Here is a 14,776-nt window from a genome sequence, read left to right on the forward strand (position 1 = left end):
TCAATGAGTGCCTTTGTTCCTAATTAAAAGCTAATTATTGTACATAAAAAAATTGTACAAACATAGTATTTTCACTGTCTAAATTCTGTAAAACTAACATTTATCTCAGTGTTTTTGATCTATTATATGATTCTAAATATGAAGACAACAAGATGGTTTTTGTCCTTTCTGTGACAATTTTTAACAAGACACTTATATAAGTAGAAAAACTATTAACAAATGAAAGACCATCTCTATAGAGTTCTTAGTAAAAAAAATGGCAATCCAGTTAGCAAATTCTTTGTCAAACAATATGTGTGTATATATATTAGATAGGATTATACGAAGTTCGACGGATGCAAACGGTCAACAATTTTTTTAACATCTTTGGATGTATACGGCTAAGCTCATAAATTATTTAATAGCTAATCGTACTTATGTTAAATGATCTTTGTCATAAACAATAGAAAAAAATTCGGTCAAACTATAGAATAATTGTGTTATTCTCAATAAAAACATGTCGAGCAACAATTTTGACATTGTCGACACAACAAGTTCCTTTTCTTCTGAAATTTTCTAGCGAACTCAGAATAATTTAGGAAGGCCCCTGGGCCCACTAAAATTTCTTAATTATTATTATTTTTTTCACAAAATCGGAATACCTTACATACTGATACTAGAGAAGGAATATATTCATAGTTAAATTTATCTAAAAACTGCAGAGTAACTGATAAAGGGATTATTAAAATAAAAGGATATAATTGTAAATATATTTTCTATTTAATATATCCCAAATTTAATACAGTTTAGAAATTTCTTGGTACACATTTTTTTTTCATAGAAGTCGGTTGGCGTCTTGGCGACTCCTAGACTGATAATTGAACTATATGAAAAAAATAAAAATAAAAAGTTTTTTGAGGAAAAATAAGAGTCATGTCCTTGTTTAATTCATTAAAACTGTTACAAAGTATTGTAACATCAAAACATACAATGTTAGGTTTGCTCAAGATTGAAAGAAATTTTTAACGAAGCTAAAATTATTACATAAGGTTAAAGAAGGAAAAAAGATGATAACTCAAGTGCCCGTAACTTTTTTTTTTTTAATTTTTTATTTAGAAAAAATGATGATAAAGTCTTATAACTTTTTTTTCAGTTGGATTTTTAATATGCTATTTCTCATACAAAGAGTATTGCTTTAGCTGCTAGATAAAACAATAGTTCTCAAATATTAAAAAGTTGAACTGTTAATTTCTGAAATCACTTTGATAAGCGAAAAGTCGGTTTTATAATACTCATATACAATATAATTTAAAGTAGAAAAAGACATCGATATATATTTTTTTGAGTAAAGATGTTGTCCCCCTTGAATCTGTCCCCTATCTGTCCCCCTAACAACTTTCCTTTTTTGTTCTCCCACGTGGTCAAAATCCACCCTCTTCAATCTTCTCTTTAAAAAAATAAAATAAAATAAAATAAATTCAACACAACTCAAAACCCACTCTGTTCTTCTCCTCTACTGCTCGCCACCAGCTAACCACGCCGATGGTTGTGATGGCGGTCGAGATCCGACGAGGGGAGCGTGGTGCACCGTCGAGATTCGGCAAGTAGAGCGTGGTGCACCGTCGAGATCCGGCGAGGAGAGCGTGGTGCACCGTCGAGATTCGACGAGGAGAGCCTGGTGCACGGTCGAGATCCGGCGAGGAGAGAGTGGTGCACCATCGAGATTTGGCGAGGAGAGCGTGGTGCACCATTGGAGGGGGTCCATGCTAGCCCAGCGAAGGTTGTCACAGTGCAACATATAAATACTTTATTAGTTAGATATGAATACTTCAGTTGTTAGATATGCATACTTCATGTTACATATGAATACTTCTTGAAAGAGGTGGGATGAGAGAGATGAATCTGACTTTGAATTTTGAATTGTATAAATTATTTCAAACATGTATGAATACTTCGTAATCGTCAGTATGAATAATTCTTTAGTTAGATATGAATACTTCATTGTTTTAGATATGCATACTAGTCTGTTGAGAATATTTCTTGGTCCCAATCTGGGCAGGTGTGAATATTATTAGTGTCAGATGTGAATATTGCTAGTGTCATGTGTGAATACTTCATTAGTTAGATATGAATAGTTATATATAATAATATTTCATTTATTAGATATTGAGTACTTCATTAGTTAGATATGAATACTTCATTTGTTAGATATGCATACTTCATGTTATATATGAATACTTCTTGGAAGAGGTGGGTGAGAGAGATGAATTTGACAATGAATTTTTAATTGTATAAATTATTTCGAACATGTATGAATACTTCGTAATCGTCAGTATGAATACTTTATTTGTTTAGATATGAATACATCTTTATTTAGATATGAATAATATATAGATTCGCTATAGTGGTCCCCAATCTTGGCAAATGTCGCTTTCAGACGATTGCGGTCCCCAATCCAAGCTGTCACAAGACGTCAGCGGTCCCCCTGGTCGTTACTGGTCCCCTCCAGCTTGTGTTTACATATGACGAATGATTATGATAATAAATATGAATACTATAAATTCGTAGGTATGAATACTATATGTTTTGACTATTAATAAAATAGCATTAATTTTGCTCTTTGATGGTAGTTAGCACGTTTTAACTATTTTTTTTGTCTTTTAGTGCGGGGGACAGATAGGGGACTGAAGTAGGGGGACTGTTAGTCGATCCCTATTTTTTTTATTTTAATAAAAATTTAATCAGTTTGTCATTGATATAATATATTCCGACATAACTAAAAACAAAATATGATGTTGCTTGTTAAAGGTGTACGTGCCTCCTATTTATCCACAACGTGTCTTTTGACGAGCTAGCGCGTATTTTTGAAGTAACTTGGCAATTTACAGACGATACACAAAACACAACCCTAGCCAAAATAGGAAGGCCAGAGTTTCCAACTCCTCAAATTTTGAAAATGCCAACGACCATATTTTACAAGTCAAATTGAGAACTGCAATTTGGATTCAACTTCTCTCTGATACGAGGATGGACTTCACTTTATTGTTTGAGATTAAATTTTATCGCTTTGGAATTCAGCCTAATACAGGGGCAATATTATTGAGTTTTGAGATTCGTGTCAAGTTAAAAGAACGGTCCAGATTCATTAATTGTAAAAGATTTTCTTGTACATTATTGAATAGGATGTAAATTCCTGCTATTTGAAACTCTTAAATTGTAATTTTAGAATAAAGAGAGTTCAAATGTCTTTGTTTATTTTTATGTGTCTTCGTTATATTTTTATTTTTAAAATTTTTAATAACTTAAAATTTAAATGTTAAAATAAAATTATTAGAGCTAATTTATATCATTTTCTCTATGCACATATAAAAAATTACGACATTTCAATTTTATTTTGAATATTAACAAGAGTTTATAAATATATATTGATTTGGATAATTTCTAGATGTTAATTTTTCAACTTATTAATTCATATAAAAACAAAATTAAAAAGTAATTTTTTTTATGTGCATAGATAAAACAATATAAGTCACAACTAACCTTATTATTTTAACGTATAAATTTTAATTTTTTTTGCTATTAGACAATTAGAAAATAAAGACATGAGAAAAGAGGCATTCAAATTCTTTTTCTTTTAAAATTATGGCCGGAACTTTAAAGTTCGACCTTTTAATTTGCTGAATTCTCTCTAAATACACATTCGTTTGTTAATTCGGTGTTTAACTTTCTATTTCTAGCACCCTTTTTAATAAAGTCACATGGCAGCTTCTGCCAACTTATAAAAAAAAAAGAAAACAAAAATTCTATTTCTAGCACGATTTTTCAAACATTCGAATTATCAACGCGCTGCTCCATGTCGCTCTCTTCGTTAGCTAGTCTAGTCAAGCATGCAATCGATTCACACTTCTTTAAGCATCGATTCATTGTCACACAAACTTATTCAGTGTGCATACAAGTATTCCCTTACACAACCTCAGGTTGCTATCAATCTTGCTTTTTGAAAATCTTCTCCAATAATATCTCCAAAATTCATGTAGTATGTTTCCAATCACACTCATCCAAAAAAAAATATATATATATTAACAGAGTTGTTTTTTGCTTCATGCAGTGCACAAAGTACATGCAACGTTTTCTCGACTTTACTGTTAGTGGGCTGCATGAAGCAAAAACTACTCTGTCAATATCGTTACCCAACAATCACACTCATCCAAAAATTAATATTAACAGAATTATTTTTGCTTAATGCAGCGCAAAAAGCATATGCAACGTTTTCTTGACTTTACTGTTAGTGCGCTGCATGAAGTAAATACTACTCTGTCAATATCTTCACCCAACAAAAAAATGATGAGCCGCCTCTAGCTCCGTCTAAGAATCCCTTTTTATGAGATAGCATGCTGAATATTCAAAATTGGAAACTTGGTAACATTTTTGGAAGGTGATTGAACAGTGGGAATGCATGTGCAAGAAAGAGATCATTAATTAAAGCGTGTTTCTCTGACTCGTCTAAATTATATTTTGATTCTCTTCATTTAGATTTAGATATCTACAAGAAGTAACAACATATATAGTTTCTTTACCATCGCTTTCGCTTTCGTTAAGTCAAAATAGGTTAATCATATGACACGTTACATACATACGTACCATAATATTTTTAGTGAAATTCACTCAGAGGAGCGGCTTCATGTCGCAGCTCCAAACATTAAAAAAATAAAAATAAAGGAAATGATGTGATTTGTTGGGAATTTTTTGTTTTCAGCTTGAGCTCGGTAGTCAATTGAAATACATCATAGTTATTTGACACATTGAAATAAACCGTGTACATATGTCATTTTTCATAGTATTTGACACATTGAAATACATCATATTGGTCCAAGAGGAAAAAAATTATAAACCGTGTACATATGTCATTTTCATAGTATTTGACACATTAAAATAAATTTACAAAAAACAGTGATTTTATTATCTATTTAAGAAAATAGTAAAAGATTTTCAAAAAGTATAAAATTTGGTCTTTAAGCACATTTTAATATAGATATCATGTTGAGCGGTTCGGATTGACTAGTTGAAATTTGAAAACAAAGATAAAGATGTGAGATATAATTGGAGGCACAAAAACAAGGATTCAAGTTCTCTCCAATACTGTGCCTCACTTTACGGTTTGAGATTAAATCACATCACTTTGGAATTCGGACTAGAGTAGGGGGCAATATTATTGGGCTTTGAGATTCGTACCAAGTTAAAAAGAATGGTCCAGATTCATTAATGTAAAAGATTCTCTTATACAATATTGGAGAGGATATGAATTTAAAAAATAATGGTATATTTTAACCCTACTTTTAAAATAATTTTTATAGAATTCACATTTAATTTGATAAAAAATTGACTAGTTAGTTGGGATAAAATTTCCTGACAATCGTTAGCAGGTTTATAATTAAATTGATGAAAGTAAAAACAAAAAATCAAATATGAAAATGCTTTTATCATAAGTAAACCACAATATCAAATTAATTGCGGTTCGTATTTTTTTTTTTCCAGAAATGTCTAACATACTACAGTTTTTATCTTAATATCAATTAATTTTCGGTTATTAATTAATATTTATAACTAATGAGGTAAACTCACAGATTTCTCATATTATTGTGCCTACGAGAACTTAAACCCAAAACCTTTTATAAATATAATTTAGAACTTTATCTTCATAAGCCGATTTCTAATTTGCGGTTAATAATCATTTCCTGCTACTTCAAAAAAAATGTGGGAATAAAAAATTATACCAATTGAGAGCTTACAAGTTACAACAGGCTAAGTCATAGTCAATGCCGGGCACCAGTTACGTGCTAACAACTTCTTTTTTTCTAAGAAATTTCTCAGTTTATTAAAAGTCAAAAATTATTTTCTTGTTTTAAGAAAATGAGGCATTTTTTTGCTTGAGGCCGTAGCCAACCGATTTTTTTTTTCTTACAATCATATGAAAATAAATAAATAAATCCAATAGCTACCTTTTTTTTTGAGAAAATTTCAAAATTATATATGCGGACCTAGTAATTCTGATTATTTTTCAAAAATATGGCTATTGGGTTTATTTATTTTTTCAAAAATTGGTAAAAAAAAAAAAAAAATTTCGGCATAGCCAATGCCCAATTAATTTTATGCAGTTTCATGTATTACATATAATTAAAAATAGACAGAAAATTATAAATTATTGTTTTCATATATTCAGTCATACCACATGGTCCAACCATTAATTTCAAATTCTAATAAATTCTATCTTGAACTTGCAATTGCTAAGCAATTGGAAACTTTTGACTTTTAGCCAGTGTTTTGGTATTTTACAGTCTTGGAGGGCTAATGTGAAAAAGTGTGCCATAAAAAAACATTTCTTCTCTCAATCTTCAACTTCTTAGTGTATATATACACACACACACACACATTTCTTCTTTCATCTTTTCTGATTTGTGACTTGGAGGTTTGGCAACAGCCTATACTTCAGCCATGGCAACACAAACAGGAGCAATGGAGACCTCTTTCCAGCCTAAGGTATGTTCTTATAATTTATTATTTTCTTTCCAGCAATGGAGAGCTCTTTATATGATACTGATTAATTATCACAAATAACTTACAAAAAGACAGTTCAAGAGTAATATTTGTTGCATTCTAAACTAGTATATATCAGCAAAATCAAGGCAACTATTATATGATATGCATGCAAAGAAAATGTATTGTGCAAATGAGCACTGATTGGAGACATGATCAGAGGGTTTTTTTTTTTTTTTTTTTTTAAGTGAAGAGATGATAGAAAAAAAATGTATATATAGCATTTTAATTTTGTAAGGTACAACAATCTATTTAAAAAAAATATGATAAAATAATGTTTTATTTAAGGAGATTATACAACTTTTTTTAATGCACAACTCATTGAAAAAAAAATGGGAAATAATTAGTATCCAAATAAATGCCTGTTATTATTTATATATTTTCCCAATCGAATTATATCATTGAAACCTAGAAAATCCAATCGTTATCCAGTTATTAGAATTAAGTTATAAAAAGGGGTTCTCATATCACTGTAATGTAATGGTACAAAATGTGACATTTGTCTCAGTCAAAATTAATAGTATGACTTGGACTAAACGAACAAGGAAAATAATTAAAATTTTCATTTTTCGCGTAGTGTCATTGTCTCCATTTTCAACAGCTGTGATCGCAGATACGTATGGCATTGATATTAAATTATTAATTATAACAGTTGTCTAAAAATGGAGAAGAAAAATCATTCCAATTTTACAAATCACAGATACTTCCATATTAAACATCATTTTCGTAATTTTGGTGAAGTAGAAGTTGAGGTCTAATTAGAGCAAAACAAAGATGACAAATTTGACACAACTCATTTTTTAAAATATCTATGATTTGAATCTAATTTAATTTGTATTAAAATCTGAACCTGATTTGTCTGATATAATATCTCAAACCACTTTACCTGACTTATGATCCGGTTTGATTCATAAAAATTGTAACCTCTACTAAAAAATAAATTCTCATCGGATCAATAATTTACAGCAACCCGAATTTCAAATTTATCCAATAGTCAATAACCAAGTATGTTTGACTTAAAATTCAAATGATCCGAGATCAGGTTTAAAAAGCAATCCAAAATTTAAATTTATCCAAACTGGAAGCCGGCCCAAATAGAATTGATAACCCGGCCCAAATTGTTTGTTTGATTCTCTGTGTATTTATTATTATTATTATTGCAATTAAGTGTGACTAACATAGAATTGTGGTGCGCATGCAGAAGCAGAAGGGAGAAGCGTCAGTGGATGATTGGTTGCCAATCACCTCTTCTCGTAGTGCAAAATGGTATTACTCTGCTTTTCACAATGTCACAGCCATGGTTGGAGCTGGTGTCCTTGGTTTGCCTTATGCCTTGGCACACCTCGGATGGTATTATTCTTTTTTCTTTTTCTTTTCCGTCATCTAGTTTACATACATCTCTATTTTTCAAGATGATTATACACTTATCAAAATAAATTTATTAGTAAAAAATTAACCATTCAAATTGAATTTATAATTGAAACAGGGGACCTGGAATCGCAATCTTAATTGTATCATGGGTCGTCACCTTATACACACTATGGCAGATGGTTGAAATGCACGAGGTTGTCCCGGGTAAGCGGTTCGATAGATATCACGAGCTCGGACAGCATGCATTCGGTGAGAAGCTGGGTTTATGGATTGTGGTTCCGCAACAACTCGTCGTGGAGGTTGGCACCAACATCATCTACATGGTCACCGGCGGAAAGTCGCTTAAGATGTTCCATGACTCAGTGTGCCCCAGCTGCAAAAACATCAAGCAGACTTATTTCATCATGATTTTTGGCTCCGTGCATTTTGTGCTGTCACAATTACCCAACTTCAACTCTATCTCTGGTGTCTCTTTGGCTGCTGCTGTTATGTCCCTTAGGTATATATTCATTCATCCTCTTAGCCTGATTGATTAAAAAACAAAAAAATTACGCAAAAATGAAAATTAAATTAATATCCTTTACATTTTCAGCTTTGGTACAATTTTTATAAATTAATTAAGAAAGAATGTGGCTATGTTACTATGCATAGCGCTGATTGTTTTGTACTATGGATTAATATTTCTATTTTTAAAGTTCAAATAATTCATATCACCGTTCAAACATAATCTCCATATAAAAATGTACTTGTAAATTTTATTTTATATTTTTTTAGATTTTTTTTACTATTTGTTTAGATAGGTAAAAAAAAATCACTTGATAAAAAAATAGTAAAATGATTCTAAAAAATGTAAAATCTAGTATGCAAGTACATTTTCATATATATGACCATCATGTTGAACGGTTCAAATTGACTATTTGGATTTTGAATGAATATATTATTCCATAGTACGTACAAATCTGCACTATGCATAGTACCATAGCCTCACTCATTAAGAAAATGGTATATGAGTATTTGTAAACTATAATTTAGAACTAATTAAGTTGGTTTTTGCTGGAATTCTAGCTACTCAACTATTGCATGGGCAGCCTCAATAAACAAGGGCAAGGGATCTGATGTGGAGTACGGTTACAAATCATCGTCTGCCGGCGGGACCGTGATGGGCTTCTTCAACGCACTCGGTACCGTTGCATTTGCATATGCAGGGCACAATGTTGTGCTGGAGATCCAGGCTACCATCCCTTCCACACCAGAGAAGCCATCCAAGAAGCCGATGTGGCGTGGTGTCGTAGTAGCATATATTATCGTGGCCATTTGCTACTTTCCAGTGGCGATTATCGGTTTTTGGGTATTCGGTAATAACGTTGGCGACGATATCTTGACAACGCTTGAGAAGCCGCGCTGGCTGATTGCTACAGCCAACATGATGGTTGTTATACATGTCATCGGAGGCTATCAGGTAATGGAGACTTTCTAGTACTAATAATAGTATATATGATGTATGTTACTTGAAAATTTGAAAATAGAAGTAATTAAGCTACGTACTTCTTTATTATTGTTGGCAGTAGAGTGAGGCTATGGTATTATGCATAGCATCAATATATTTCATTTTTAATGTTTAAATGATGAATTTGAATCGTTAACATTATTTTTATATAAAAATGTACTTGCAGACTAAATTTTACTATTTTTTAGATAGGTAGAAAATCACTACATATCAAGTGATTTTCTATACCAATCTAAGAAGAGGAGGGCTCAAATGCACCCAAATTTTTGTGCACCCAAATGCATCCTATTCTTTTTCTCCATTTTCAAAGTCCGAATAGTCAATCCGAACCGTTAGATGCGATATATATATTAAGATGTGCTTGGAGACCAAATTTTACATTTTTTGGAATTTTTTTACTATTTATTAAGCCACTTTGAAAAATCGCTGATCCAATGGTCCACAAAAATGTAAAATCAGCGATTTTCAAAGTGACTTAATACATAGTAAACAAATTCCAAAAAATGTAAAATTTGGTCTCCAACTATATCTTAATATATAGATCGCATCTAACGGTTTGGATTGACTATTCGGACTTTAAAAACGGAGAAAAAGTATTTGAAAGATAGGGTGCATTTGGGTGCACAAAAATTTGGGTGCATTTGAACCCTCCTCATCTAAGAAATAGTAAATTTATTGTAAATTTTGATATATATATATGTACATTTTTATACGGCAATCATGTTGAATGGTTCAAATCGATTGTTTGCATTATGAATTTGATGTTGCACTTTTTTGTGTGTTGCAAATTAACAACCTCACTGCAATTTTTTTTTTCTTCTAATAAGAAAAGTAATGTTACATACTAATGTTGATTTTTGAATATATATATAGGTCTATGCAATGCCTGTCTTTGATATGATGGAAACAGTGCTAGTGAAGAAGCTTGAATTCAGACCTGGCCTTCCTCTTCGTTTGATTTCCCGCTCCATTTATGTTGGTAATGACCAGACTTGATTTTGAAATACAACCCATATAATTCAGAGTCCAGCTAGTATGACATTGGTGTCATATGACACCAACTCCAAAATTTATTCGATAGATTTCAAATGATAAATTCAAACTGTTCAAACCAATTTACTATATGAGTGATGTGTTTACATGCCAATGTTATATAATTTTGAGTTATTTTAGTATCAAAACAAGCGGTTAAAAATGTTGAAAAATGAATGCATTAAAATTAGCTTAAAAACTCCCACATTTGACCGCTTGACTTAATACTAAATAAACTCCAAACATTATAAACTTTGCATGTAAATACACAACTAATGAAGTTGATCGGTTTGAACAGTTTGGATTTATTGTTTGAAGTTAATTTAATAGGTTTTGGAATTAGTGTTATATAAATTGAAATGATATTAATGTCATACTACTCGGAATCTATAATCCAAAACTTTATATCAAGATCAATTAATAAGCTTTTTTTTTTTTTTTTTAATGTATTGTGCAGCGCTTACAATGTTCCTAGGAATGACCTTCCCCTTCTTTAGTGGATTGATGGGGTTCTTTGGAGGATTTGCCTTTGCACCAACAACATATTTTGTAAGCATTCCCTTAGTTTGATTTATTTAAAAGGGCTCTTTAAAAGGTAATTTCATACTTACATGCCATGCCACCTAGCTAAAATTAAAAATAAATCTTGTGAGAAAATACCCAACAAAGGCAATTAATTTTCATCCCACCATACAGTGAATATTTGACTTAGATTGGTAACCTAAGTTTTACTGAATTTTTTGAATGTTTAATTGCTTTAATTACCTGTCTCATAATGATTTTTCTTACTTGCCCTCTAATTAATCAGCTTCCTTGCATTATGTGGCTTGCTATCAAAAAACCGAAGAAATATAGCTTGTCATGGATCGCCAATTGGGTAAGTTAATTCATTTTTTGTTTTACAATTAATCTTAATTTGATCTAATAACTTAAATTAAAGTTCTTCATATAAAAATGTTGCAATTTCAATTTCGAAATCTGAATAAGGAATCACTTGTAAATATTTCAAGTAAAAAAACTTAACTCACATCTTTTTTATCATTTTTTTCTTTCTTTTATTATGAATAACAAATGACCTAATCTAAGGCAACATATAGACATTCAGACAAATTGAAATCGGATTCTAGTATAATCTGAATCCAAATTAATTAAAGTTTATAAAATTTCAAAGTAGTAATACAATACAAATTTGAGAATCTAAATATAAATTAGAATATATTTTATTAGATAGAAAATCATTACTTTTGAATGGTCTAGAATTTTTACATCAAGTGATTTTCAACCTATATAAAACAATAGTAAAAAAAAATTCTAAAAATATAAAATTTGATCTATATATAAGAAAAGTAATAGTAATTAATTCTGTTGTTGTTCCCTTTTTTTTTTTCATCAGATTTGTATTGTACTCGGTGTTCTTTTGATGGTGTTGTCGCCAATAGGAGGTCTACGCCAAATCATCGTTGATTCAAAAACCTACAAGTTTTACTCTTAAGGTGTTAATTACTTAATTAGTACCTGATGAAGAACTAAACAGCCGCACTAATGTATAAGTTTCCTTCTTTTCATTTCTTATTTTGTTCATTTTATATTGTATATTGGCAAATGAAAAATGAAGAAGCGATCGAATTAATTAAGCCTTGTATTGTGTTGATCTCATATAAATTTTATTGCTGTCAATTTAATTTCTTGTAAGTTGACAATGAAGATCCATAGGGAGAACACCTTGTCTATTTTTTTCATTAGAGAGAAAGAAATACAGGAAATTAAAATGTATGCATGTGTGATGATATATATTACTTACAGATATTACTTGAGATTGATTTTTATATATGTCTATAGGTTTATTTGTATGATTTGTACTTGTGAGAGCTTGTCATTGTCACTTGATTAAATCCTTTGAAACAACAAAATAATTATATCTTCAATTGTGGGACATTTTACACACTGACCTTTTGTCTTTTGCGGCATATATATTCACACATCATTAATTTTATATAAACAAGCAGCTAGTGTTCGTGAAAGCAAATTTAAACAATTTGAAAGGGTTGATTTACTATATAAATTTAGAGATAAATTAATTATCTATGCAAAAAATGCCGTAAGTATACATGCATATATAATAGTAATACATCACCTATATATATGTTGACGCTTGAAAGAAAGAGTTGGCAAGATGAACATTTCTATTCATATCTAAACATTAGATACATTTTAGTTTCTCTATTTTACATAATTAGAAACCTTAATACAATGTACTTAATTAACATGCGGGAGAATTATATTGACAAATGACCTACCTTCATAAAAAATCAGACAAAACACCTATCTAAATTGTTTGACAAAATAACCCTGTGTGGTACATGTAAAATTTTATCCTTCCCTCAATTTACTTCCATTTTTTTTACCTTTCCTTATCTCTTGACCTCTCTAGAAAATTTTGATGTGTCTACGTTAAAGAACACCGCCTTGAGTCAAAGAAAGCTTGATGCGAGCATAGCGGGTTACAAAAGTAGTTTAAATTTATGATTTACATTTTTAGCGATATTTTATGTATTTGTACTCTTTTATTTTATTGGTACCATGTTTAGTAAATTTTTATTTATATATATGAAAGATAAGAGTTGAATGAGCTATAAAGTTAAGCACATTTTGTTAGTCTTTTGATGTGTGTTACCATTATATTAATTAAATACTTGAGAAATATCAAGTAACGAGACTATATATTAACTGCAATCAATTAGATCATACGTTATTTATCACTGATAAGGATCATATATATATTGTTTGTGATTTTTTCATGTTTTGAAGGATTGAGCACATCTTTTGTCCTATTGTGGATTATCTAACTACATGTGCATGGTTCGATAGTTTCAATTGTTGTTTGATCCATTTTAAAATTCGTGCACTCTGCTTTAAAATTCATGCAAGTTAGTTCTGATTTTTGTGCGCACAAATCTTAAGACAGATTGAACAATAATATTATGTATAATTGAAGCAACAGAACAATTGATTTAATAATAATTAGTTTATATTTTTGTTACCAAACTGATAATAATATTTGTTTTCTTTTTTTTTCGATCAAGTGATTGAAACTTATAGATATATAGGACTGAATTGTCCTTTTTAACGTTCGGGAGGATGATCTAAGGTGGTGTTCAAATGCGAATTTTAATGCATACATTCATATTTATTTCAAGCTGAAACACATGCATTCAAAAGGCGGAATGCATGACATGTGGAAGACAATTTTAAACAGAAGAACAACTAACGATCCTATCTTTTATAAAGACATAATTTTTTTTTTTTTTTACCGTTCTAATCATTAATTTAAAAAACAAATATCCTCGTAGTTTGTTAATAAAGGACTGGAATTCACATGAGTTGCTATTAGGAAATTTAAAAAAAAGAAGAAGGGAATTTCATATATATCTCTCTCAGAAATCACAAAATTGTGTATTTTTTTTTAATTCATAATGAGCAGGGTTAAAATACTTTATTGGTTTTATGCTTCATATACCCCAACATTGTTAAATAATTGATATGAACCACTTAATATGATCTTCATATTAAAATGTGCTTGGATATAAAATTTTATATTTTTTTTTATATTTTGTTATTTTTTAAGATAGGTACAAAATCAATGTTTTAAAAAAAATATCGACCATTCAAAAAGTGATTTTGTATCTCTCTAAACAATCAGTAAATTTTTTATAAAATTTGTTATCCAAGCAATTTTAATATGAAGATCATATTGAACGGTTTGAATTGATTATTTTGATTTTGAAAATAGAGATAATGATGTTGGAGGCATAATGAGACACAAAACCAATAGGACATTTTAATCCTACTCATTGATAATATCATATTTATTCATTTAAATTTCAAAAACTCACAAATCTATTCAATTTTATTATCTTTTTTTTTTAAATTAAAATTCATTTCAACTATAGAATTCTCATTTTTTTTATCAATAAATAAATAATATATAGTATGTGTAAGATGTGTTGCGTTTCTAAATAATTAGTTTAAAAGAATATTTGTAACGTACACATACTTGTATATTACAATTTCATTGTTTATCCGTCATAACTCATAAATAATAAATCGCTTGCTCGCAGTTAGGGGTGGTAATAAAGCTCGTGGCTCGTCATTTGATTGTGATTCGCATCTGACTCGTTCGCTAACACTTTGTATGTTATTGGACTGAGCTGTTAACAAGCTAACTCGTCACTAGCTCGGTTCAGAATTAACGAGTTCAAGTTGGGGCATAACTTACTCGCCAGCTCGTGAGCT

The 14,776-nt window shown here is 30.2% G+C and overlaps 1 protein-coding gene across 1 annotated transcript; it reads left to right on the plus strand.

Moving 5' to 3' along the window:
- The first annotated feature begins 6,344 nt into the window (after positions 1 to 6,344).
- LOC144575413 (lysine histidine transporter 1-like) lies at positions 6,345 to 12,339 on the plus strand. Its single transcript, XM_078325551.1, has 8 exons — positions 6,345 to 6,516; positions 7,781 to 7,923; positions 8,060 to 8,443; positions 9,010 to 9,403; positions 10,325 to 10,430; positions 10,941 to 11,032; positions 11,292 to 11,360; positions 11,877 to 12,339. The coding sequence occupies exons 1-8, from the start codon at positions 6,472 to 6,474 to the stop codon at positions 11,973 to 11,975; spliced, it is 1,332 nt and encodes a 443-aa protein (XP_078181677.1). The 5' UTR covers positions 6,345 to 6,471; the 3' UTR covers positions 11,976 to 12,339.
- The last annotated feature ends 2,437 nt before the right edge of the window (positions 12,340 to 14,776 follow it).

Source organism: Carex rostrata, chromosome 24 (genome assembly GCF_964058835.1).
Source record: "Carex rostrata chromosome 24, lpCarRost1.2, whole genome shotgun sequence".
Classification (NCBI taxonomy): Eukaryota; Viridiplantae; Streptophyta; class Magnoliopsida; order Poales; family Cyperaceae; genus Carex; species Carex rostrata.

What these genes read in the sequence shown, in the direction of transcription:
- LOC144575413 (XM_078325551.1), top strand. Translation starts at nt 6,472, where the DNA reads ATGGCAACACAAACAGGAGCAATGGAGACCTCTTTCCAGCCTAAG. An exon ending in AGACCTCTTTCCAGCCTAAG is followed by an intron (nt 6,517 to 7,780) that starts GTATGTTCTTAT and finishes ATGCAGAAGCAG; the next exon opens with AAGGGAGAAGCGTCAGTGGA. An exon ending in TTGCACCAACAACATATTTT is followed by an intron (nt 11,033 to 11,291) that starts GTAAGCATTCCC and finishes CTAATTAATCAG; the next exon opens with CTTCCTTGCATTATGTGGCT.